The 26,875-nt window shown below is 45.9% G+C and overlaps 1 protein-coding gene across 2 annotated transcripts in view; it reads right to left on the bottom strand.

Moving 5' to 3' along the window:
• The window catches only part of MRC2 (mannose receptor C-type 2), a 214,878-nt gene that overhangs the window by 132,470 nt on the left and 55,533 nt on the right, over positions 1 to 26,875 (bottom strand). The window contains exons 2-4 of one of the 2 annotated variants that reach the window (XM_068261975.1): positions 25,686 to 26,072; positions 13,713 to 13,886; positions 2,308 to 2,472 (exon numbers count right to left, since the gene is read on the bottom strand). In XM_068261975.1, the coding sequence (XP_068118076.1) occupies positions 2,308 to 2,472; positions 13,713 to 13,886; positions 25,686 to 26,072 (726 nt within the window). Of the gene's footprint in view, positions 1 to 2,307; positions 2,473 to 13,712; positions 13,887 to 16,215; positions 16,275 to 25,685; positions 26,073 to 26,875 lie in introns of those variants that run through there. The other variant, XM_068261976.1, reaches the window with a different exon arrangement.

Below are 26,875 nucleotides of genomic sequence, written 5' to 3'. Positions count from 1 at the left end.
CTCTGGACAGGAGGTGGCCTGGAACGTGACAGATCTGCCAGGAGGTGCCAACCCTGCATGGTACTTTCCATCCCTTCTGATTAATATTCATATACATAACTATCTGGCAGGAATGTCATGGGTAATTTGCAGACTCTCCAGATATCAGCAGAACATCTTAAAGAAAACCTGTAATGAGAAAAACCTCCCCTGGGGGCTACTCACCTGGGGTGGGGGAAGCCTCTGGATCCTATTGAGGTTTCCCCCGTCCTCCTCGGTCCCACGGCGGCGGAGGAGATAAAGATCCCCGAATAGCGGGGATGTAAATATTTACCTTCCCGGCTCCAGCGCAGGTGCATTATCGGCTCTCCGCTTGAAGATTGGCGGAAAGAGCCGATCGCTGTCGGCCCACTCTACTGCGCAGGCGCAAGTCTCCTACGCCTGCGCAGTAGAGCGGACCCCACGGAAATCGGCAATTTTCGCCTATGTCCATGCGGAGAGCCGCAACAGCGCCCCCACTGCAGCCAGGAAAGGTAAAGAAATCAGCGCTTATCAGGCTTGTCGCGGGAGGATTCCGGGACACTTCGGGGGAGCCTGCAGCTACAGGGGAGGGGGAAGCCTCATTGGGACCCTGAGGCTTTCCCCTCCCGAGGTGAGTACCCCCAGGGGAACTTTTTTGTTACAGGTTCTCTTTAAATTACACACAATGGCCCATATCCTATTCACATTTCTCCAAGGAGATATTTTCAGACTTTGCCAATGAATTACCTTTAAAGCTCTCACCATGCAAAAAGAACCCAAACACAAAAATAAAATCAAAGGAAACCTGAGAAGAATAAATATAAAAGTTTTATACATACCTGGGGCTTCCTCCAGCCCCTCCGCACCGAATGCTCCCACCCGGTCTTCCTCTGCCTCCTCTTTCTCCCGGTAGAAGCCGCGTTAGCTTGGCCAGTCGGGGCACTCTGCGCATGCGCGGCCCGGCCACACTCTGCATCTGCACAGTACTACTGCGATAACTGAGAGCCACTGATATAGTGTCAAAGGACCCCAACATTGATGAGAGTCAGGAAATAGCTAGAGAAACAGACTACTTTATGATCAGCTCCAAAAACAATAGTGCGGGATTTCAAGACAAAAGAATTGGGTCCTTCCCAATATCTGAATTTTGGACTTTCATAGCACACTCTATTAATGAAAATACTACACAACAAACTGAACTCTCCCCCCAACTAGCTTTACTCCATGTTGGACTAGACCAAATCCTATACCCAGAAAGATGAATAATCTCCCACATCTTATGTTTAGCAAGAGCATTAATTGTAAGCAACTGTGGAGGTGCAGATCCTCCAACTAACTCTCAGCTCAAACAACAAATAGAGCTTAATCTACAAATGGAACAGCAGATTAGGAGATCTAGAAGTCCTGGAAGAAAAATACCTTACAACTTAGAAGTAATCTGGCCCCTTGACTTGACATATCAATCTAATATTCTATAGCCACTAACATCCTAGACTATAATTACAACACAACATAGATGAAGAACAGCACAGTGTACTTTGTGTGGTATCAAACTTCAGTCTGATCAAACCTTCTCTTGGTTACTCAAGGAATTCAAGACCAAATCTATCCTAAAAATGTGTACGAATGTCTACAGACACACGATACCTCCTCTTCCTGTCCTGTCCTTTTCCCCCCCAAGTTCATATCCCCCTGCTGACAACCTTCTGTTATCTTAATAAAACAATGCATAATTGTTCAGTCAAGAAAATATGTGTATATCTGAACGATTATGTATAGTCTACAGGCGATGAATAGCCTGTTCCACATAGCATATCTGATATCTTTTCATTAAAAGTTTTCTCTCCCTATAACAGGGTCCAGCGCACCAGCCATTTAGACTCCTTAAGTGTCTATAATTGGACAATCAACAATTAGTAAACAACGTACTGGTAATTGTAAACCGTTAAATCTTCTCTGATGTTATAATATTTCCTGTTACTATGTCTGATTTCTGCAATTTGTATGCTAATGTTTTAAAAACTTAATAAAAAATTAAAGATTAAAAAAAAAAAAAAAGACAAAAGAATTGCTGAGCGCTGACTAGGAGAAGGTACTAGTCATTGTGAACATAACAGGAACTGCAAGAACACATCTTGAGAGTTCTTTTATATTCTCTATACAATATGTATTTTCACTGGCAGAAATAGTGTCACGTGAGGGCGGGGACATAACTAGGGTGACACCCACTCCTTTGGCACCAGCGGTAACAGACCTTGGGAAGAACCCACAAATGGAAAAACTTTACTAGGCAAGTATGAAGTTTACCATTTATGTACGTCTGCTCGTGTATCTCGTTGATGCTGAGTAAGTTGGCATCCTGCTGTAGGCAGCTAGTCCAGGCCTCTCCCCATGATAGTGACGACTGGAAATTGATCTGGTAGCAGCTATGGGTTAGTGGGTCCTTGTCCCAGAAAGTCTCACAATCGGCACCTGAAACAGTACAGGAGAAAAAGAATTGTTATTACAGAGTGTCTGCACATAATCATATACTCTGCAGATATTTCATCATTTCTCAAATCAGGAGTGTTTCTCTGCTCACGGAAATACAGGTAGTCCCCAACTTATGAACGACCCACCGATACGAACAGCATGGATTCTATGTTGCCGTGGGAACAAGTCAAAACATTTTTTTTTCAAATTGGACTTACAGATTTTGAGAAAATCGATTTTAAAAAAAATCTAAGAAAAAATGGCTTTTATACATTTTTACGCGTTAGTGGATCAATGCGTAAAAATTTACGTATTGAACCATTAACGCGTAAAAATGTTAGTGTTGGGCGAACATCTAGATGTTCGGGTTCGGGCCGAACAGGCCGAACATGGCCGCGATGTTCGGGTGTTCGAGCCGAACTCCGAACATAATGGAAGTCAATGGGGACCCGAACTTTCGTGCTTTGTAAAGCCTCCTTACATGCTACATACCCCAAATTTTACAGGGTATATGCACCTTGGGAGTGGGTACAAGAGGAAAAAAAAATTAGCAAAAAGAGCTTATAGTTTGAGAAAATCGATTTTAAAGTTTCAAAGGGAAAACTGTCTTTTAAATGCGGGAAATGTCTGTTTTCTTTGCACAGGTAACATGCTTTTTGTCGGCATGCAGTCATAAATGTAATACATATAAGTGGTTCCAGGAAAAGGGACCGGTAACGCTAACCCAGCAGCAGCACACGTGATGGAACAGGAGGAGGGCGACGCAGGAGGAGAAGGCCACGCTTTGAGACACAACAACCCAGGCCTTGCATGAGGACAAGAAGCGTGCGGATAGCAATTTGCATTTTGTCGCCATGCAGTCATAAATGTAATACAGATGAGAGGTTCAATAAACAATAAACAGTAATTGGTGTTGTCCAGAATGCGCACAATGCGTAGGTCGCGTTCAATGCAGTCCTAGGCCGAAGAGGTCATAGCCTAGGGTCACAAAAACCTGTTTATTTGGGCAATTTCAATGGTGGCGAGTCAGACGTACATAAATCGCAGCAATGGCCGTTAGCAACGTCTGAATCTCACGAAATGTCTCATGCAGGTAGAAGACATATTGTTAGACTTGGGCTCCAAAGATGGGTTCCCTACATCTCTGCAAACCAGAGTTACAGGGCTCCAAATTTGGTAAAATCCCCCATAGGCTTTCATTGGGCCTCCTATTTACAGTTTCAAAATCTCACATCTTTTCAAAGGGCAATTGCTCAGCAGTGGCAAATTTTCTAGCATTGTAGGGACCCTTAGGGGGAACATGACTGGTGAGTTTTTGGCCCCTAGGCCAAAGAGGTCATAGCCTAGGGTCACAAAAACCTGTTTATTTGGGCAATTTCAATGGTAGTTATGCTGACGTACATAAATCTCAGCCATGGCCGTTAGCAACGTCTGAATTTCACGAAATGTCTCATGCAGGTAGAAGACATATTGTTAGACTTGGATTCCAAAGATGGGGTCCCTACATCTCTGCAAACCAGAGTTACAGGGGTCCAAAATTGGTAAAATCCCCCATAGGCTTTCATTGGGCCTACTATTTACGGTTCCAAAATCTCACACCATTTCAAAGGGCAATGGCTCAGCAGTGGCAAAACTCACCAGTCATGATCCCCCTAAGAGTCCCTACAATGCTAGAAAATTTGGTACTGCTGAGCCATTGCCCTTTGAAAAGATGTGAGCTTTTGGAAAGTGAAATAGGGAGGCAATGAAAGCCTATGGGGGATTTTACCAATTTTGCACCCCTGTAACTCTGGTTTGCAGAGATGTAGGGACCCCATCTTTGGAATCCAAGTCTAACAATATGTCTTCTACCTGCATGAGACATTTCGTGAAATTCAGACGTTGCTAACGGCCATGGCTGAGATTTATGTACGTCAGCATAACTACCATTGAAATTGCCCAAATAAACAGGTTTTTGTGACCCTAGGCTATGACCTCTTCGGCCTAGGACTGCATTGAACGCGACCCACGCATTGTGCGCATTCTGGACAACACCAATTACTGTTTATTGTTTATTGAACCTCTCATCTGTATTACATTTATGACTGCATGGCGACAAAATGCAAATTGCTATCCGCACGCTTCTTGTCCTCATGCAAGGCCTGGGTTGTTGTGTCTCAAAGCGTGGCCTTCTCCTCCTGCGCCGCCCTCCTCCTGTTCCATCACGTGTGCTGCTGCTGGGTTAGCGTTACCGGTCCCTTTTCCTGGAACCTCTTATATGTATTACATTTATGACTGCATGCCGACAAAAAGCAGGTTACCTGTGCAAAGAAAACAGACATTTCCCGCATTTAAAAGACAGTTTTCCCTTTGAAACTTTAAAATCGATTTTCTCAAAAACTATAAGCTCTTTTTGCTAAAAAATTTTTTTCCTCTTGTACCCACTCCCAAGGTGCACATACCCTGTAAATTTGGGGTATGTAGCATGTAAGGAGGCTTTACAAAGCACGAAAGTTCGGGTCCCCATTGACTTCCATTATGTTCGGAGTTCGGCTCGAACACCCGAACATCACGACCATGTTCGGCCCGAACCCGAACATCTAGATGTTCGCCCAACACTACACGTGACCCGTTCGGCCAATCACAGCGCTAGCCGAACGTTCGGGGAACGTTCGGCCATGCGCTCTTAGTTCGGCCATATGGCCGAACAGTTTGGCCGAACACCATCAGATGTTCGGCCGAACTCGAACATCACCCGAACAGGGTGATGTTCTGCAGAACCCGAACAGTGGCGAACACTGTTCGCCCAACACTAAAAAATGTATGTGTTAATGTTTCTACATTAGCGTGAATGCGTAAAAATGTACGCAATGCGGCCCGCCGACCTCCGAGGTTGGCAAGCTGCCAGCGGGGGACTGGAGCAGCAGTGAGTGACTACGAGGGCACAGGATGGCTGCATGGGGCTGGTAGAAGCCCCAGGTATGTGAAACTCATTTTTTTTTATTTTGCTTGGACCATCCCTTTAATCCCTCCCCCCCCCCTCTTTCAGTAAAGGTATGTAAAGGTGTCACTCATTTCATCTCGTCTCCAGTGTCAAAGCTTCCTGTTCCTTTCCGTCTCCAATGCTGTCCAAGTCCATAGCCGCCGGCCACAATGCAAACGTGCACAGAGAGCAACCTGCACAGGCAGCTAACAGCAGAGTACCGAGATCAGGCACTCGTCTGATCTCCTGCATTGCAGCATTTGCAAATGCTGCACCAGCTTAGCCTGCTGCTTTGGTGCCCTTGCTCCTGTGGTGCCATAGGCCATGGCCTAGGCGGCCTTGGCCTAAATCCGGCCCTGGTTCTGGCGGATCGCTTCAGCTGAGAGCATTGTTCTCCTCACAAGGCTCCTGTGTGGCATCCCTCACACACCACTCAGTCTGCCCTCCGCCACCACATCCCGCTGCATAGCAAAACTTGTGCAGGGTAGTGACTTGTCTGTCAGCCTCAGCCGTGCAATGTGCAGGGGTTGGACAAAATAATGGAAACCCCTAACATTTTGGCATCATAATCTTTTAACATGTTTTAAGCAATCAAAACTTGACATATGGTATTTTTTTTTGTTTATTATTTTTGTTATTTGATATGTTTAATTAAAATAATTGTTTTTTTTAAAGATGTTTAAACCAACGTTGGTTATAATTTCTAAAAAATGGCAGATCTCTCAGACTTTCAAAGAGGCCAAATTGTTGTTACTCGTATGGCAGGCGCTACTGTAAAAGAAACTGCCTGAATGCTTGGCATTTCAAGAGGTACTGTTTCAAAAGTAATGACTGCCTGTGAAAGAGAAGGAAATACGTCCTCAAAAAAGCACAGTTGTGGCCGAAAGTCGAAGTTGTCTGAGAGAGACCGTCGGACTCTAAATGGAATTGTTAGAAAAGCTCGCAAGACCACAGCTCCTAAAATCACTGCAGAGCTGAATGAACACCTACAGAACCCAGTTTTCACAAAAACTGTTTGTCAGGAGCTGCACAAATCTGGATTCCACAGAACTGTAAAGCGTTTACAGTGGTGTAGAAACCACCCGAATTAGTCCATCGAGCATTGGAAAAATGTGATTTTCTCTGACGAACCGTTTACCTTATTTCTGACCTCTGGCCGAGTGTACGTTTGGAGACAGCCGAAAGAAGCGTTTCATCCAGACTGCCTTCTCCCAACCGTAAAACATGGCAGGGGTTCTGTAAAGATCTGGAGTGCCATTTCTTGGAAATCCGACAGCCAATGATTTCCCTCCATGGAAGAATTAACAGCCGAGACTATTTAGCAATTTTGGGAAAGTTCATCCTATGGTTCAAGAACTGTTTCTGGAGGGGAATGCCACCTTTCAAGATGATGATGCCCCAATCCATACAGCTAGAATTGTTAAAGAATGGCACGTGGAACATTCTAATGAAGTTGAGCATCTCATCTGGCCACCACAATCCCCAGTGTAAGAAAACGCGGAAAAGCCGCCGCGTGCGCTCAGAGTAAGGCTGCTGATTCCGCGTCCAACGCGGCGGTCTGCACGCGTGGGCCTACATCTGCTAGTATGGCCGAACGCAGAGAAACCGCCGCATGCCTTGATAGTGGTGTCGCGGACTCCGCGTCCAGCGCGGCGGGTGGTACGCAAGACATGTCTGGTGTGACAGCCAGAAGGGAGTCAGCTGACCAAGCCGGTCAGCTGACGATTGTACCAGTTCCCATTGGTCCAGCACTTAGGGGAGGTGCTGGAGAGCGCTGGGCTATATATACTGGGTGCTGGTCATTCACTGGTTGTCTGCCGTTGCGATCACTACATGGAAGCACTCAGACTCAGACCTTTTTGTCAGAATCTGTGTTATCATTCTGTTATACTTCAGACTAGTGCCAGGGTGTTGATGATCAAGGACCTCACACCCAAGATTAGGAATCTGTGTTACCATTCTGTTCTACCTCAGACTAGTTCCAGGGTGTTGATGATCAAGGACCTCACACCCAAGACTAGGCATTGTTTATTATCTGTTATGACCTTCTGCTTTCCTGACCACTCTTCTGTTCACTGATTTGGTACTTCGCTATATCTGATACTCTGTTGCCAAACCCTGCTTGTCTTTGGATTACCAAATCAGCCTCCTGTCTTTGTACTTTGTATGTCCGTGTGTTACCGACCTGGCTTGTCCGACCTTGAGAGCTATCTCACCAGTTAAGAGATAGTTCACAGATCAGTCAGTGGCATCCTTCTATTGGTGTCACTCACGCTCTGGTCCTTCCCTCTCCCAGTCTGACTCTTCCCCACGGGAGAGTCTCAGGCTGTTGATAGGTACTTCTCCAGCAGTATTCCTTACTGCCTTGTACCTGTCCTCCTGGTATTGTTCTCAAAGTATTACTGTTGCACCAAACACTCTTATCTCTCAGGTGTCCAGAGGTTAGTAATATATCTGATTATCGGTGATACTGCAGATCGTCAATATTCAGGTATATCTGTATTCTTGGTGATACTGCAGATCACCAATATTCAGACCCTCTCTGTGTTACACCGATCGTTACACCTAGACCTCAACATTACTGAGCATTTAGGGTCATTATTAGAGATTTAAGTAAGAAGTCGATTTCCGCCGCCATCGTCTCTAAAAGAACTGGAGGGTGTTTTTTTGTTTTTTATTTTAAGAACTCAAGTTGTACATAAAGATATAAACAAAAAGAGAACAGCGGGAATAGCTTATACAGATATCTTCAACTTTTAACTGAGCTTGTTGGGGAAGGAACAGGCATGATAACCAGTAGCATAATTTAGCAAATGAACTGGTGGGTGCTTTAACTGAAGAATGGGCTGAAATTCCTTTGGAAACAATTCACAATTTGTATGAATCAATACCTCGGAGAATGGAGGCTGTAATTGCCGCAAAAGGTGGACTTACACCATATTAAAATATATTTTGTTGATTTTCAAGGTGTTTCCATTATTTTGTCCAACCCCTGTAATCTTGCATGTGTATGGGCCAGTGCTGGTCGTAAAGGAGAAATCTACGCTTACGGATCATTACACGTAATTTTACGCTATTACGCATTACGCAATTACGGTTACGGCGTAGGAAATTATCTACGGTTCATCACTGTAATTACGCGTTAACTTACGCAGTTACGCGTAAGGATACCGTAATGTAGGCGCTTACACTACGATGTTACGCGTAGTGCTGTAATACCCATTAATGCGTATTTTTTGACGCATACGGACGATGTGTACGCAATAGCCATCAATGTGACAGCTATTGCGTACACATCATTCGTATGCGTCAAAACGTACGCTTATATACTGAAGGGCGGGAGAAGATACTATTGGTTGCTTAGGATGTTGACTGATTGGCTACTCTTAGAAAAGGGGAGTTTTTACGTTAGTAAGTATGCGTAAAATTACACGTAAGTCTTCGTAAAATTACGCCTACCTAGCAATTACGGTAGACAGTGTAATTACGATACCACTTAACTCCTTACGCGTAAATAATTACGTGTAAGACCGTAAGTTACGCGTAGCACTTACGCGTAAATTTACATTGAATTACGATGCGTAATTACGCTCATGCGTAATTTCGGCCCAGCACTGGTATGGGCCTCTACACAGAGTTTACTAACTACCGTATTTTTCGGAATATAAGACGCACTTTTTCTTCCCCAAAACTGGGGGGAAAAAGTGGGTGCGTCTTATATTCCAAAGGTACGGTATTTTCGCCCCATAACATACTTACCGGATCCTGCCGCCGCGATCCTAGCCTCCGTCTGTCCGCCGTCATCCAATGTCGCAGCAGCCGTCATCAGAGGGTCCAGCAATCCCATCCAGTATCCCCGACTGATCCCCGCTCTTTAAGTGTCCAAGTCGCCGGCTCCTCTTCACTGCAGTCATGCTTGTATGCAGGCTCGCGGTGATTACGCGCTGCCGGGGCCGCCTTCCTCCATAGTTACGGCGTCCTCTTCTTAGATACAGTGCCCCCTTCTGTGTGACGAGCGGCGCATGTGCGCCAGGGTCACGCATGACGTCAGGCGCACGTGCACAGCTCGTCACGCAGAACGGGGCACTGTATCTAAGAAGAGGACGCTGTAACTATGGAGGAAGGCGGCCCCGGCAGCGCATAATCACCGCGTGATCACCCCGAGGCTGCATACAAGCATGACTGCAGCGAAGAGGATCCAGCAACCTGGACACTTAAAGAGCGGGGATACTGGATGGGATTGCTGGACCCTCTGATGACACCTAATGGGACCCTCAGATGACGGCTGCTGCGACTCTCGGGTGATGACAGGCAGATGGAGGAGGGGAGGATCGCGGCGACAGGATCAGGTGAGATGCAGCAGGGGTGTAGTGTAGTGTTGTTTGGGTTGGCTGAAGGGGTTACTTAGTGAAGTGTAGTGTAGTTTGGGTTGGCTGCAGGTGTTAGTGAGGGAAGTGTAGTATACTGTAGTGTAGTGTAGTGTAGTTGTAGTCAGGGTTAGTGAAGTAATGTGTAGTTGGTGGGGGCAGCAGGGGTAAGGGAAGTGTAGTGTAGCAGGTGTTAGTATAGATGGGCAGTGTAGCTTAGATAAAGACAGTTTTGGGGGAGTTAGAGGTCCATAAGAAGCCCCTGCACCATAGACGCACCTAGGTTTAGTTTATTTTTTTTTTCCTGATTTTTGCCCTCTAAATCTAGGTGCGTCTTATATGCCGGAGCGTCTTATATTCTGAAAAATACGGTACATACTATACATGTGCCGCTAACTTTTCCAAGTTATCTGAAGTTGGGTATGATCTCTCTCTAAGGTAACAGGGACTGTGTGGCTTGGAAAAAAATATCTTACCTGCTGCTGGATTTATTAAAGGGAACCTGAAGCAAGTAAAATTATTTGAAATAAACACATGAGGTAGCTGCAAATAAATATTACATACTTACCTCGTTGTCAGTTCCTCTCAGAGGCTCACCATTTTCTTCTTACAGTGATCCCTTCCAGTTCTGACAATATTTTGTCAGAACTGAAATATACCAGTTGCTGTCAGTTATATATCAGCAGCTGTCAGTTACAACTGAATGTGCAAGGTAATGTCCATGTTTCCCTATGGCTCTAGTGGGTGATATTACAGTTTAACAGTGTGCTGAGCAGAAAGCTGTTAAGGGGTAATGGTTGTTTTAAAATGGAGGACAGAGAATTCCATCGATCACAGTGGACAAATGGGACGCAGGAGAAAGAGATTGAGTAGTAGAGTACACGGGAGGTAAGTATAACCTGTGTATGGTTATTTTGACTTTTTATTTTCAGTTCAGGTTCTCTTTAAGGATCTGAGGTTTTTAGGAGATTAGACATTAGATTTTTTATAAAAGCCCTGAAACTATTGAAAATATATTCGTATAAACTTATTGATCAGAAAAGATATTCTTTTCAAGATTGCCGTGGGTGGGCACCAAGGTGGGGAGCAAGCAGACACCGTGCCTAATGGCAGTCTGAAGCCTTAAAAAAAAAAAAACAACAGATACTCATCTAAGTAGAAGAAAGGCTCTGGGTCCTATAGAGCCATCCCGCTCCTCTCATGGTCCCCACGTTCCAGCCCCTGCTCCAGGTCACTGCGGGAGGCTTTGGCAGTCTTCAGGAGCCTGAAGAACAGGATGGCTCTACAGGACCCGAAGCCTTCCCTCTCCTTAGGTAAGTATCTGTTTTTTCCCATGGCTTTAGACTCACTAAACAAAATTTCTATAGCATTGAACTGCAGCAATCAGTAGAAAAGCTAATGTTGGTAGAATTAAAGATTGTCAGATGTCTGCTGACAGGTAACAAAATATCAGGTGGTGCACAGCAGTACCCAAGTGAGCGATCAATAATAAGTAGATGAAACAAAGGTAAGTTATGGCCCACTATGTCTATCCGATTGGAATTAGATCAGATAGTACTTGATTTCTACTCTATACTGCAAACTCAGTTTTGATAAGACTTCAGCAGAAATCTATCGAGCTTCCATTGATCTACAAACATTGTACTGTGTGATACAATATTGCTTCTGTCCTGTCCGACCCCCCAAGATTTTCTACATGTCCAATTAAACTTTTGATCAATAAAATGCAAATAATTAATCAAAAGAGCACTGACTGGATATGTTGGAGCAACTCACAACTGGAAATGCGATCAAAATGGTCAGTAAAAAAAAAATCCATGCATGTATGGCCAGCTTTAGTCATACATTAACTGTTTACCTGATCGTAAGCCCATCTCATAGTGTAGATAGTGTGATTCAGAGCAGGGCTTCCCAACCCTGTCCTCAAGGCCCACCAACAGTGCATGTTTTGTGGCAATCCACAGAGGCAGTTAATCAGCTCGGCTGAGACACTAATTACCTCACCCGTGAATGTTTGTGGTTTTCTGCAAAACGTACTGTTGGTGGGCCTTGAGGACAGGGTTGGGAAGCCCTGATTTAGAGCAATGGAAATTCAGATTTTTACAGATTCCATTTTGTAACAGGTTTACTCTAAAGGGGCCCATACACCTAACGATTTTCCCGCCAATATACAGCGGATTCGATCACTGATCGAATCTGCTGTGAAATCGTTGCGCAAACGCTGACAGAACGACCAATCTCCGTCTGAAATTAATCGTTCCAGACGATCCGTCCGTGCGGAAGATTTCGCTCGATCGCCAGCGGGTCGGCAGTGCGTCGTTAGCGGCGTTCGAATGCCCGACGACCGATGCTAGCTGCAATACATTACCTGTTCCGCCAGTGCGTGTCTTCGCTCTCTCCGCGGTCACTGTGCTTGGCTCCTCCAGCTTCACAGAACTCTACCTCTACTGTTTAAGCTTCCCCGCAGGAAGTTCAGTGAAGCTGAAGGAGCCGAGCACGGAGAAGGGACAGCGGAGACCAGGGGACGCGCGCCGGCCGGAGCAGGTAATGTATAGCTGGGGGGGCAGATTGTGATCAGTTTCGTGCTGAAATCGATTCACAATTTGTTTGCAGTAAAGGCAGCCATACGATCCCTCTCTGATCAGATTCGATCAGAGAGGGATCTATCTGTTGGTCGGATCTGATGGCAAATTGACCAGTGTATGGCTACCTTAATTAATAATAATAATAATTGCAGTATTTGTATAACGCCTTTCTCCTGTCGGACTCAAAGCGCTTGCGAGGCAGCCACTAGAGCGCACTCAGTAGGCAGTAGCAGTGTTAAGAAGACTTGCCCAAGAAACTCCTTACTGAATAGGTGCAGGCTTACTGAACAGGTAGAGCCGAGATTTGAACCCAGGTCTCCTGTGTCAGAGGCAGAGCCCTTAACCATTACACTATTCAGCCACCTTAAGGCTATCCATACACTGGAAAATGTGGCAAAATAATAGATCTCTCTCAGCAGAGCCAGATCATTCACAAGGCAAACCTAGGCAGTTGACTAGGGCCTGAATAAAGTCTAAAGGTGCGTACACACGCACTACTACAGAGAACGACGGGTCCGTCAGACCCTCCCGCTGGGCGGTCGTTCTCCCGACGGTAGTGCGTGTGCACAGTCTGTCTGCAGACTGATAAGGCTGTTTCTGAACGATCCGCTCAGCGGACAGACTGTACACACGCACTACTACAGAGAACGACGGGTCCGTCAGACCCTCCCGCCGGGCGGTCGTTCTCCCGACGGTAGTGCGTGTGCACAGTCTGTCTGCAGACTGATAAGGCTGTTTCTGAACGATCCGCTCAGCGGACAGACTGTACACACGCACTACTACAGAGAACGACGGGTCCGCAGACCCTCCTGCTGGGCGGTCCCGCACTACTGTCGGGAGAAGGACCGCCCAGCAGGAGGGTCTGAGGAACCCGTCGCTCTCTGCAGTAGTGCGTGTGTACGCATCTTAAGGGCCTGGTAGATGATTGCCCCCATCAAATCTTGCTAAAAAAAAGTCAGGAGACCACCAGCGGTGGACAAAAAACTGCTCTCTTGATCAGACCCCATAAAATCTTATTTTCCGCAACGGGCTGTCGATCTGCCAACCTGCCCAACCTACCATTTAATCAATTTAAGCCCAAAATAAAGTGATCGATCCGACACGTTGGGGTTTGATTTCTAGCAAACTTGATTGAATCGGCTGGATACCGAGAGTAAAAGTCAACCAGTCTATGACCAGCTTAGTGAATTGCCAGTGAGGTGAGAGTTTACAGAGGGAGTTACTACAATATGTAATAAGTGATATCTTACAACACCTATGTAAAAAGTAAAAAACAAAAATAAATGATACACGACACGAGTAGATGTTCTAAATAACTCTGCTTACTTTTCACAGGGCAGAAACCCCATTTCTCATCTTTGCCATAGTCTACAGTGGTTGCACACCAGAGATGACCGTCCTCACGTCCTGTGCTCGTGCAGCTGTAGAACCACTGGTTGTCATACTTGAAAGGTATTGCACATGGACGCCCATTGGAATTTCCTTGAATGGTGTAAATATCTGAATAAAGAATGATAGAAAAAACATTTAATCAGTACTGAAACAGAAGAACAGCATGCCAATAGTAGAATCATTCAGAATAGGGAGCACTTTCAATATAGCTACCAACCTTTTAAGAGAAGAAAGGGGGACGCTTAAAGAGAAACTCCGACCAAGAATTGAACTTTATCCCAATCAGTAGCTAATACCCCCTTTTACATGAGAAATCTATTCCTTTTCGCAAACAGACCATCAGGGGGCGCTGTATGGCTGATATTGTGGTGAAACGCCTCCCACAAAGAAACTCTGAGTAGTACTCTTGGCAGTTTCCTGTCTGTGAACCTTGCTGCATTGTGGGAAATAGCTGTTTACAGCTGTTTCCAACTGCCAAAACAGCAAGCAGCAGCTACATCACTTGCCAGCAGTAAAAAATGTCACCATGTGATAAATGTCAGAATATAAATCAGGGATTTAAAATATTTTACAATGGGCAAACACTAACTAAATTATTTATACATAATTATTGTAAAAATGAAGCACTTTTTTTATTACATTATTTTCACTGGAGTTCCTCTTTAAAGAAAACCTGTACTGAAAAAAAGTTCCCCTGGGGGGTGCTCACATCAGTAGCGGGAAGCGTCTGGACCCTATCGAGGCTCCCCCCGTCCTCCTGTGTCCCATGGCGGTCTCGCTACAGCCCCTAGAACGCACAGGCGACAAATCCGACAGCCTGTGCAATATTTAACTTTTTGGACTCCAGCCTGCGCCTGTGCAGTAGAGCGGCCCGACGGAGATCGGCTATTTTCGCCTATCTCCGTGGGAAGGAGCGGATACTGCACCTGCGTTGGAGCCAAAAGGTAAATATTTACATCGCCGCCGCTCCGGGAGTATTTTCTCGGCCACCCTGGGACTGAGGAGGACGGGGAAAGCCTCAATAAGATCTGGAGGCTTCCCCCACCCGAGGTGAGTACCCCCCCAGGGGAGGTTTTTACATTACAGATATTCTTTAAAGACACGCCCCTGCCACACCTATAACCACGCCCCCCACCACAAACCCTCATCATGCATACCACAAATGATTTAAAAGCCAAAGATGCAGTTTTATCACCACACTGGCCTCTTCTAGCATTAGTTTTTATTAATTTTAACATGTGAAAACAAGAAATATATCAATTTAAATGAATACACATTAAATGAATAATGTTTATATTCAACTGAACACATTTTTCAGTAGAAAAATACTAATATTTACACAGATCTGTACATTAGTCCTGAAAGAGGGACAAAGGGATTTGGTTCTTAAAGAGAGTCTGAAGCGAGAATAAATCTCGCTTCAGACCTCATAAATAGCAGGGGCACGTGTGCCCCTGCTAAAACGCCACTATAGCGGGGCTTAACGGGGGTCCCTTCACCCCCAAATCCCCCTCGATACACCCGGGGAGCGCTTCCTGGTTGGGGCAGGGCTAGTCGCCGCAGCCCTGCCCCACGCGTGTCTGTCAGCGCGTATCTCCGCTTCTCCCCCGCCCCTCTCAGTCTTCCTTCACTGATAGGGGCGGGGGAGAGGCGGCGATGCGCCGCTGACAGACGCGACAGGAGGCAGGGCTGCAGCCGTCAGCCCTGCCTCCAGGAAGCAATAAATCACGACCAAATCTGCGACCAAGTGTCGCAGTGGTCGTTTTGGGGGTGAAGGGACCCCCGTTAACACGTGCCCCTGCTATTTATGAGCTCTGAAGCGAGATTTATTCTCGCTTCAGAGTCTCTTTAAAGCCTCTGAAAAAGAGACAGTTGTAAGCTATGCTTTAACCTTCCTGGCGGTAAGCCAGGTATGCCGCGCGGGAGGATTTCTCAGGCCCTGCACTTTGCTAGCTGCGTGTATACCGCGATCGCCGCGGCCGATTCGCCGCTACCCGCCGCGTTAGAGGCCCCCCCCCCTGAGAGGCAGCGCTGAGGGATGGATCGGGACTCCCTCTGACGTCACGACGTGACATCATCGCGATCGTCGCCATGGCGACGGGGGAAGCCCTAAAGGAAATCCCGTTCAGAACGGGATTTCCTTATGGGCAAGCGCGCTGGCGGCGATCGGAGGGGTGGGAGGGACGCCGCAGGGAGGGGGGCGTCATGTAGCTAGCGCTAGGCTAGCTACATAATAGAAAAAAAATGTTGCAAAAAAAACCTGCGGCCGCGGGAGCCAGACCGCCAGGGAGGTTAACTATCGGTCTACTCAAAACCATCTTCTGGGTTCTTCTATCTCTTGTGGTCTCTATTAACAATATTCACCTGTTGTAGTTTATGTCTCTTCTTCATTCTATAATGTCACAAAGTAATACTTCACTAAGTTATTTATACTTACTCATGAAATATTTTATAGAGCCTGCCTGATACTACCATATAGCCTTGGGATGGTAGCAGTTGTTGGTCAATAGAAGGATTATTATTATTAGGGAAAAAATCTAGAAAATGTAGAAAAACAACAAGATGTGAATCAGATTCCCAGCAACAATGCACAACTGAGTCTAAATTCACAGCAGGGTCATCACCTGGTGCTGGGGCACATGACCTGAGTCCCACGAGTGTCTAATATGGTGGGGATGTTATATCTTGTGTTGTGTGGTGCTATCCGGTCATCATCGTACCAGCCCTTGGCAGGTAGACGGGCCAACCCCTGTGTAACTAAAGAATTGCAGTGATCTTTGGGTACTTTGCAGTTGCCTGTAGTGCCATATTGATAGAGCATTAATCCCCTGCCCGTCTCAAGAGGGAAGTTATAGCAGCTTGCAGCTCAGATTTACATGGAGGAGATCAAGAGGGCAAGAGGCATAAATAAGAAACAGAAGGAGTTAGAAGCAGGGGGTGTTATGGCAATTGGCAATGAGGGAAGTGTAAGAAGCATTGATGAGGAAGAGGGTATGACAGAAGTAGTAAAAAATTGTCACACATGTTAAGGATGTGAAAGCAATGTAAAGTGCAGTCATGGGGGTGGGGAAGGGAATGGGGTGGCAGCAGAGAACATTCTTGAGAAGGAGAATAAGGTAGCTGAGATAGGAGAGGTTTACAGAGGCACACAACATGAGAATGGGGAAGCAGAACAGGGCGAGGAGGAGATGCAGCAGGAAGATTCATAGAGAAGAAATGTAGTGAATATGATGTAGAGCAGGGGTCTCAAACCCGCGGCCCGTGGGCCATTTGCGGCCCTCGATACAATATTTTGTGGCCCTCGCTGGCAAAAGCTTCCTTATAGTTCGCTTCAGTGCTCCAAAGTAATCCGTTGCATCCCCGCCACTAAACGAGGGCTGCAGAGCCCCCAAATTGCCCGGGGGGCAATCCGCCTGCATTTCCTGGAAGAGGCAGAGCTTTCAGCTTCAGCTCTGCCCCTCCTGATGTCAAACGCCTCACGGATCGCCGCCTCTCCCCACCCCTCTCTGTGAAGGAAGAGTGAGAGGGGTGGGCAGAGGCGGCGATGCGCCGCGATTGTGAAATTCTTTATGCGGCCCAGCCTCATCCTGACTTCGCCTCCTGCGGCCCCCAGGTAAATTGAGTTTGAGACCCCTGATGTAGAGCAACAAGAGGCAAAAAGGATAGGGGCAGCAGGGGAGATACCAGATGATATAGATAGGGGTAGCAGGAAACACACAGTTTGAAAGGGAAGGGGTGGCACAAATAGGGGTGTACGCAAAAAAACTGCGTTATGCAGAATTCCATGCGTAAAGTCTTACCGCGTGACAGGGGTGTAGGCAATAGCCATAGCAGCTGCTATGGGGCCCTGGAGCATAGGGGGCCTAGGTGGTACTTAAAGAAGATCCGAGATGAAAAAGTAACTAGAACAAGTAACTTGTCTATATATCTTATCTAAAGTTTACACAGCAAACCTAGCTGCATACAGCTTCAACAGTTTATGATTATTTATTGCTGTGATACAATGACAGCAGCCATGTTCTGCTTGTCACATTGTCACAGGCTGAGGGCTGGAGATGCTATCAGCTTGCCTGTGTGTAATGTGACAAATTCAGTCCCCTCTCCTCCTCCCTCTAAAATCAATGGCTAGTAACCTCCTCCTCCTGCCCAGACTGAGCTCCCATAAGCCCTTGCTACAGTGCCAAGGCACAAAAGGAGCTGTGGGCGAGGCTTGTTTAGTTTATAGGGAATTAGAGTATTAAAATAAAACAAAAAAAGTATTTGGCTTGAGGAATGCCCTATAAACTATATGAAAGGAACACAATTATGCAATGAGTAAGGGCTGGAACCCACAAGAGCGGTTTTGTGAGCATTTTGGCAGCGCTGCGATACGCTAGCGTTTTGCCAAAACGCTCAGCTAATGGTAATGGATGGGGCAACTTCCACAGGAGCGTTTGCATTTCCCAAAATCGCTAACGCAGGACATGCAGCATTTTTGGAGCGTTAGCGCTTCAATGTTAAGTATGTAAGCGCTGCGCAATCGCTGTGCAAACGCAATGGCGCGCGTTTTGTGAGCGTTTTCAAAATTCAGAAAGTACCCAGAAAGCTTACAGCTTCCCAGAATGCTATAAGATAAGGTTTCTGTTTCCTGTTGACGGCTTGTGGTACAACGGAAGTGCGACAGAGCTGCAGGCTGTGTGGAAAGTGGCTTCTTCAGGGCAATGTCTCGGAAAAAATGGTTTGCAACGGAGGATGTCATCTCCAAAGTGCAGCCACATGAAGTTCTGTACAAGAAAACGAGCAGAGACTACAAAGTGAACCAGCTAGCCAACGAATTATGGGCAAAAATAGCAAAGGAGCTGTATGAGGAGGCTGGATTGACATGGAATATGCTGTCACCCAAACTTCAGGATACAAAAAGTGAGTACCTTTTGTATGTATGTATAAATGATGTCAAGAGTCCCTCTCTCTCTGTCTGTTTGTATATATATAAATATATATATATATATATATATATATATATATATATATATATATATATATATATATATATATATATAAATATTATATATATATACATACACACACACACAGACACACACACAATCGATTGATGATGTTACATTGCCTTTTTTTTGGATGCTGTATGAGGTTGTAATGGAGCTGGTGGAAGTTATTCATGCACAATGATGTCCTATTTATCCCGCACACAATTATGTAGGACACATGCAGCCTTTACAATTGTCACAGCATTTGCAGTGTTATAATGGTTGTCCTGCCCGGTCGATACTGGTAGTTCAATGACACATATGTATGTACAATAGCGCGAAACCTGTCACAAATTAACATATTTTAATACTGTTTTTATATTATTTTACAGTACAACAAGTGAAAACTCGCTGGAAGTCCATAAAGGATAACTTTAGAAGGGAGCTGCTGGAAGAGAAAGTGGAAAGCAAAAGTGGTTCGGGGGCATCCAATAGGACAAAATATAGCTTCACTGCAGAACTAGCATTCTTAAGACCATGTATGGAATTGGACGAGTTAGTGTATAATTATTTTTTACTATTCTTAACATACATTCACTTTCTGTACAGGCCAACACACACATCTCTCAACACATTTCTTGCTCACACTTGCAATACTTAACAACCTTTGTCCTTCCATAGGACACAAGATAACATGCCGGCTGATCCTGTGTTGACAGTTGATGACGAAGATGCAGAAGAAGACAGGGGAAATACTACTGTATCTTTATTAAGCACCTCAGACACACCAAGTGATGATATGTAGCAGTGCTACTGTATTGTCTCCTGCGCCTCCTACTACCTCCACTACAAAACAGACAAAACAAATAAGCAGAGGAAGGCGACAAGGTGGAGGTGGCAGATCACAAAGCAGTTTTGAAAGTGGTGTATTAAGTTCTATGCAGGAAGCTGTAGGTGTTTTACATCATGCTAGCTGCGATCACTACAATTTTGCTGTAAGTCTTTGTGAGGAAACGCGGAAGAGCCGCCGTCTCTCACAATGAGGCGGCTGTTTCCGCGTTCAGCAGCGCGTCACAACGCGGAAAAACCGCCGCATGCCGCTTAGGCAGAGCGGCGGAATCCGCATCAGAGGCGGCCCCCGCTCTAGATACATTGCATGACAGTACTGGTGTGGCTGGGACTGATAGTCCACCAAGATTCAGACTTACACGCGCGCGAGCACAGAGGCAGAGTTTAAATAGCAGTTAGAAGGGTGTCGGCTGACCAGCTGGGTCAGCTGACAAATTCCACTGCTCTCATTGGACCAGCAATTAGGGAGGTCCTGGAAAGGTCCTAGAGTATATATACTGCTGGTTGTTCACTTGCTCTTTGTCTGGCGTGCGATCACATATGTGGGAGCACCCAGATCCGTAGTCAGATCCGCAAGTGTGCCAGGACCAGCTGGAGCTGTAATCCTACACTTAGCTAGATTCTGTTGATAGCTAAAGTACTAGTTTGATTGTATTTATTTGTTATGACTTTTGCCTGCCTTGACTACCCTTTCGAACTCTGATCTTGTACCTCGATATTTCTGATACTCTGTTGCCGAACCCCGGCTCGTTCCTTGACTCTGCTTCTGCCTCCTGATTTTGTACCCCGATATTTCTGATACCCCGTTGCTGAACCCTGCCTGTACTTTGACTCCGCCTTTGCCTCCTGATTTTGTACCCCGATATTTCTGATACCCCGTTGCTGAACCCTGCCTGTACTTTGACTCCGCCTTTGCCTCCTGATCTTGTACTTTATCTGTCCGTGTGTGTACGACCTGGCTTGTCCGACCTCGAGAACCGACCTTACTGTTAGAGGCGGTTCCTCGTTCTGTTAAGTGACCCTTCCGCCAAAGGGTTACTTTCAGTATATCCTTCCCGCTGGCAGCCTGACTCCTCCCACCTTGGAGAGCTCAGGTTTGCGGAAGGAATCTGTACAGTACGCCTTACTGTACTGAGGCCCTGTCCTCTAAGTGTTACTGTTACACCAAAACACTACACTCTACTCAGGTGAACAGAGGTTAGCTAGTATATTGGATTATCAGTGATACTGCAGATCACGTATAATCTGGTATACATCTGTATTCCCAGTGGTTCTGCAGATCACTGGTAATCAGATCCTCTCTGTGCTTCACCGATCGTTACAGTCTTGTCCCATACATGAAAAAAGTACCAGAGGATAGAATTTTAGATCTCAGACAGGCGATCATAGATCTAGTTAAAAAAGCTATCAAAAATACACCCTCTACCTCTGCTGAACAATCACAGAGCTCTTCTTCATCCTCAACACCCTCACCATCCCCTCCAGTGGCAATTCCACCATATCACAAGCAAGCACCATATGGCACCTTTCCATACCATCACAGCTATTATCCGGCTGAAAATGAGTATGCCTACCAAAATTATCCATATAGGCCCCAAAGCAACATGGGCTATTTCCCCCCTTACCAGGGACAACCAACCAATAATGAGCCAACCCAAGAACCACTGTTATATACAGATATTGCACCAAGAAGGCCTCAACCAACAAGTGACAATACTGGCCCAAAAGCACCATGTTTTATGGATTTGCTATCACGAGATGAAAATTAGTTATGTGTAAGGAGTTTGACACAATCACTATGTGTTTACAATGTTATTGCTTTGGCCTTCATGGGCGTACATATGACGCCCATGATTTTTTTATTTTTTTGGATGTTACTGTTCTATTATTTATTAATATAACATTGTAATACCAATCAATACTGTATATATGACATCGGGCACAATAATTAGTGTCTTGAAAGCCATGGTTATAAAAAAGTAACATATGTTAACGTACATATTGGTACACAAAACAATGTTTGACATGGAAGGACAACTGAAGTGAGAGGGATATGGAGGCTGCCATTTTTATTGTAAACGAATCAATGCCAGTTGCTAATAATCTGCCTGTAACACTATTAACCATAGCCCATAAACACACAAACAGCATATCATGGGTTGATGACCTTAATATCAGACTTCAGTACAATAGCTGCATGGTTGTTTATTGTGTTATTTAGATACTACTGCAGCAGGGCTGCCAGACAACTGGTATTGATTACAACAAAATAAATATGGCAGCCTCCGTATACCTCTCACGTAACTTCAACTTTATTACTGTTGCAATGTTAAACAGATATCTTTCTTTCTATTATGCATGAACAATCGATATGAACAACAATTACTACTTTATGCAAGCATGCAAGTAAGCATGCATGTTATACTTCCTGTAAGGCCACAAACTGCTGGTTTGTTTACAACTTTTCTTGTACAGTTGTTCAGGTGTGCCTCTAGTCATTTTGTCACTCCAGGCGAGAAAACCTGTGGCGCCCCCCCCAGGAAAATAATCATAATGCGGCAGTGTTTCATCAGAAAATAATAGTAATTATCGTAATTCAGAATCGTAATTCACCAGAAAATAATCGTAATGTGGCAGTGTTTCACCAGAAAATACACTTATTGCAGCAGCATTTCACCAGAAATTAATCATAGGGCAGCAGCGTTTCACCAGAAAATAATCGTAATGGGGCAGCGTTGTCAGAAAATAATCGTAATGTGGAAGCGTTTCACCAGAAAATACACGTAATCCGAGCAGAGGGAAAGAGTAGAGAGGGAGAGGCAGCATAAGATGTAAGAGGGGGGTACAGGAACAGAGAGGGGGAGGGATAGACAGCATAAGATGGAAGATGGTGCAGAGAAACAGAGGGGAGAGGGAGAGACAGCATAAGATGGAAGAGAGTGCAGAGGAACAGAAAGGGGTAGAGACAGCATAAGATGGAAGAGGGGGCAGAGGAACAGAGAGGGAGAGACAGCACAGCACTAAAGCACAGGTTTACAGCTTTACCAGCCTACAGCCTAACCAGCTTTCAAAGAAAACTCTAGTATCAAAAGAGCAGGGCACATTCTAGCAGTTATAACAGTACTGGGAGTCTGCACACAGGACAGGAAGTGTTCTTAGCAGCCTGCCTGCATACCTTTTCTTCTGCCTGTGCATGCAGCTTATCATCTCTGGAGCAGAAACTTCCCTTCTCCCGGGCTGTGTTGCTGTCTTGGGCGGGGACGGGGCTCCAACACGGACACATCACATTCTTCTCTCTGTGACTGCATCTGTCCCCTGGCTGTCTCGCTCCAGTGTCTGTGTGCAGCCAGTGACACAGGTGGGGGGTCAGACTGTCGGGGGCATAAGCTGGCTGGCCGCTGGCTCCAGGTTTGACTGGCGTGGGGCGGAGTTAAAGGCTGGGCCACACGAGGTAAACACCTTACCTGTGTGGCTACTGAGAAGAAGGGGCACGGCTTTAAAGAAGGAGCCTGGCAGAGAAGAGCAGTATTGATTGCTCTATTGGCTGGGGAGAAGTGGAGGTGGAGGCACTGCTGAGCACATGGTAGCGTGCCGAGCACCGGGGACTGAGTCGGGAGAAAATATAATATAAAAAAAAAAAAAACATGGTCACAGTAGTAGCGGCGGGGGAATGCGCCTCACCACCTCATGGCGCCTCACCACCTCATGGCGCCCCAGGCAACCGCCTATACTTGCCTGGTGGGTGAGACGCCCCTGCAGTTGTTACAGTAAACTGAACTCCTGTTTTAGTGATTGTGTTAGTTGACATGACATTAAAAAGAAGAATAACATATTGGCCTGTTTTATTTTTTGAGTGTATTTCCAGCTAAATTATACGATATATTGATGACATATATTGAGTAACCATTGTCAAGTGTGTTTATTCCATTAGTTACATTATGTCATTTCTCACATGGTGACAGTTTCACTGCTGGTAGGTGATGTTCCTAATCCTTTTTTGTTTGCACATTGCAAAGAAATTTAAACAGCTATTGCACACAATACAGCAAGGTTGACATACAGTAAACTTCACAAAGTAGCTACTTTTCTTGCTTCTTGAGGGAGGGGTTTCACCACAATATCAGCCACAATATCAGCCATACAGCTCCCCCTTATGGTCTGTTTGATAAAAGTAATATATTTCACATGTAAAGGGAGGTATCAGCTACTGATTGGGATAAAGTACTATTCTTGGTCTGTGTTTCTCTTTAAATCTTGGCCAAACCTGACATCATTTGAAACAACCAATGAAATAGCAAAACGCTTTGATACAATCGCTAATCGCAAACGCTGACAAAACGCTCATCATTTTGCAAAAAACGCTCCAAAAAACGCCGGAAAACGCTTCAGTTATCGCTGGTAAAACGCGCATACCAAACGCTAGCGCTTGCGATTAGCGATTGCGTTATGCAGTGGGTTCCAGGCCTAAAAGTGTCTCGGATCCACTTTAATGTATTCACCATTAACTTTCTTGTGTTCCTCCACCCTCAAACTTTGGTTTGGTGCCCATGGACTATATGCAGTGTTGATCTGATGAGAATGTAAATAGCCCAATGAACTCATATACATAGAGTAAGGTCCGGTGGTATTGCTTAAAGGGACTCCGAGGAGTGCCCTAATTTAAAAGAATACACTTACCAGTGGCTTCTTCCAGCCATGGTAGGTGACGAGGTCCCGCGGTGTCCTCCTGGCCCCTCTCCTTCAGCCTCCGCCGGCCCCCACGTTCGCGGCGTCACCCGGCAGCGCCTACATCTGAGGGTCCCATGAAAGTTATGGCTATGGGGCCCCAAGATCTCTAGCTACGCCACTGTCACATGATGAGCAGAGCGTTGTGCATTTTGTAGGGGACATAGTGGGATATAACTGTTACAGTACATAGTTAGTTTGGTTGAAAAAAAAAAAAAAGATCTGTCCATCAAGGTCAACCAGAAAGAGGGAAGAAAAACCATCCTGAACCTGCACATATCCCAGCTGATCCAGGGGGAGGCAAAAAAAAAACCTTACAAGGCCTGGGCAAATTAGTCTTAAGAGGGAAAAGTTCTTTCCTGACTCCAGATGGCAGTGAGATAAACCCATGGATCAACTCTCCTGTGACTTTCTTACTAACTATAGCCATGGATGCCCTTCAATGCAAGGAAAACAGCCAAGCCCTCTTTAACCACTTGCGGACCGCAGCGTTAAACCCCCCTAGTGAACAGGCCATTTTGCTAAATTGGCAACTGCAGCTTTAAGACCTCGCTGCAGGGCCGCTTAACTCAGCACACAAGTGATTCCGTCCCTCCTTTTCTCCCCACCAACAGAGCTCTCTGTTGGTGGGGTCTGGTCGCTCCCCCAGTGTTTATTTATTTTTACAAATTTTTATTTTATTATTTTACTAATAAATTTCCATTTATTTTTTAAACCGCCCTCCCTTCCTCCCCCCAGCCAATCACTGTGATCGGCTGTCATACGCTTCAGCCTATGACAGACGATCATCCCTGAGCCTCTGGAGGGGACAGCCGTGTCACACTGCTGTCCCCAGTACAGTGCTGCCTTAGATCGCAGCGCTGTACGGAGTGAAAAGATGGCGGTTTAGCTGTCTAACAGTGTCCTAGCGGCGATTGCCGTTGAGAGTCTGAAGGCGTGGCGGAGCTACCAAGCGGAGATGCGCGCGCATCAGCACACGCAATCTCCTGCAAAACAGGCCCGCAGGACCTTACACCGATCGGTGTTAGGCGGTCCTGGGGTTGCTGCCGTGGCCACGCCCATCGGCATGACGCGGTTAGCAAGTAGTTAAGTGCAGATAAAAAGTTTGCCAGAACTACTTCCTGAGGTAAGATATTCCAGATTTTAACCACTCTCACTGTGAAGGACCCCTTTCTATATAGGCAAAATCTTTTTTCTCCATAAGCAGATCATGGCCCCTTGTCCATTGTACAACCTTAGGGACAAAAAGCTCATCTGCCAAGCTTTTGTATTGCCCTCTGATGTATTTATACTTGTCAATCAGGTCACCTCCTATCACCTTCCTAGAATTTGTAAAGGAGACCTTCCAAGAGAAAGCCATGCTTACCCTGGAACACAGCAGTGCAGATACTCTTATCGGTTCCATAAATCAGCCACTGTCCGATTCTAGCTGGAGGCTGCTGCAGACCGGTGGCGTTAGAGGTTCGTGGGAGTAGCGCAGCAGTCAGCTGCTCCAGCAAAGTTTCACAGCGGCGAATAAAGAAAAGGTTCTCATCACATTCATAGGTAGAGATGGCAGTGGAGGTACTGTTGGTGGTGGACGGCACAGATAAGCAGCGGAGCGTGCCTACATTGAAGAGCCGACGGCGGGACACCCAGAGCCATTGCTGTGCTGGTGAGCTGGAGTTACACGGCCGCGACATCTGAACCACACTATCCTGCGCTTCCAGGCATCCTTCAACTTCAGGACTGTAGACAAGGAATGGTTCCGGGTCTATCAAATGTAAGAAAGAGGAGACATTGTCACTATGTGCACATTATTGTCCACAGATTTAGAGTACTGTAATCAACAAAGAATAAAAAGCAACAAGAAAACAGAAGTATAAAGCAATACATAATCATGGTACTGGTATTACAGGGATGTGGAGGCAGCCGTATTTATTTCCTTTTAAGCCAATACGGCCTGGTTCACATTATGGATTTCTGGAAAGAGATGGAAGACATCAAGCTATACAGCATCGAGGACCTGATTGTCCAAGTGCAGGGGCAACCTTCCAAGGAGTAGGCCTCCGTCCCACATAGTAGTAGGTGGAAATTAAAAACAAGGCTATTCCAAGCCAGAAGCTGTACAAATACACTTGAATCATTGTCCAAACAGCAAGCTCTCTCCTCAACAATGACCACAATGTATTTACAGATCATTCAGAGCTCTGGTGTACGTATAGCTTATCTTTAACCTCTTGACGACCAGCTAACGCCGATTGGCGTAAACTGGTTGTCTGAGGGTTTCCATGGAAACGGCCGCTCGTTCATGTAAGTTCACGGAGGGTGTCTCCGTGAATGGCCGGAGAGCCGCCGATCGCGGCTCGCCGGCAAAATGTAAACAGGCGGGGAAGAAATCCCCGCTGTTTACATCATACGGTGCCTAAAGGCAGATCGGCGATCCCCGGCCTCTGATTGGCCGGGGATCGCCGGCATATGATAGGCTGAAGCCTATCCTTCAATGCGCAGGACGGAAATCCGTCCTGCACAGCTCACAGGGGGAGGGAGAGGGAGGGAGCGGGCGAGACGGCGGAA

Source organism: Hyperolius riggenbachi, chromosome 12 (assembly GCF_040937935.1).
Source record: "Hyperolius riggenbachi isolate aHypRig1 chromosome 12, aHypRig1.pri, whole genome shotgun sequence".
NCBI lineage: Eukaryota > Metazoa > Chordata > Amphibia > Anura > Hyperoliidae > Hyperolius > Hyperolius riggenbachi.
Note: the sequence above shows the minus strand (reverse complement) of the source record. Positions and strands in the feature narration are given on the sequence as shown.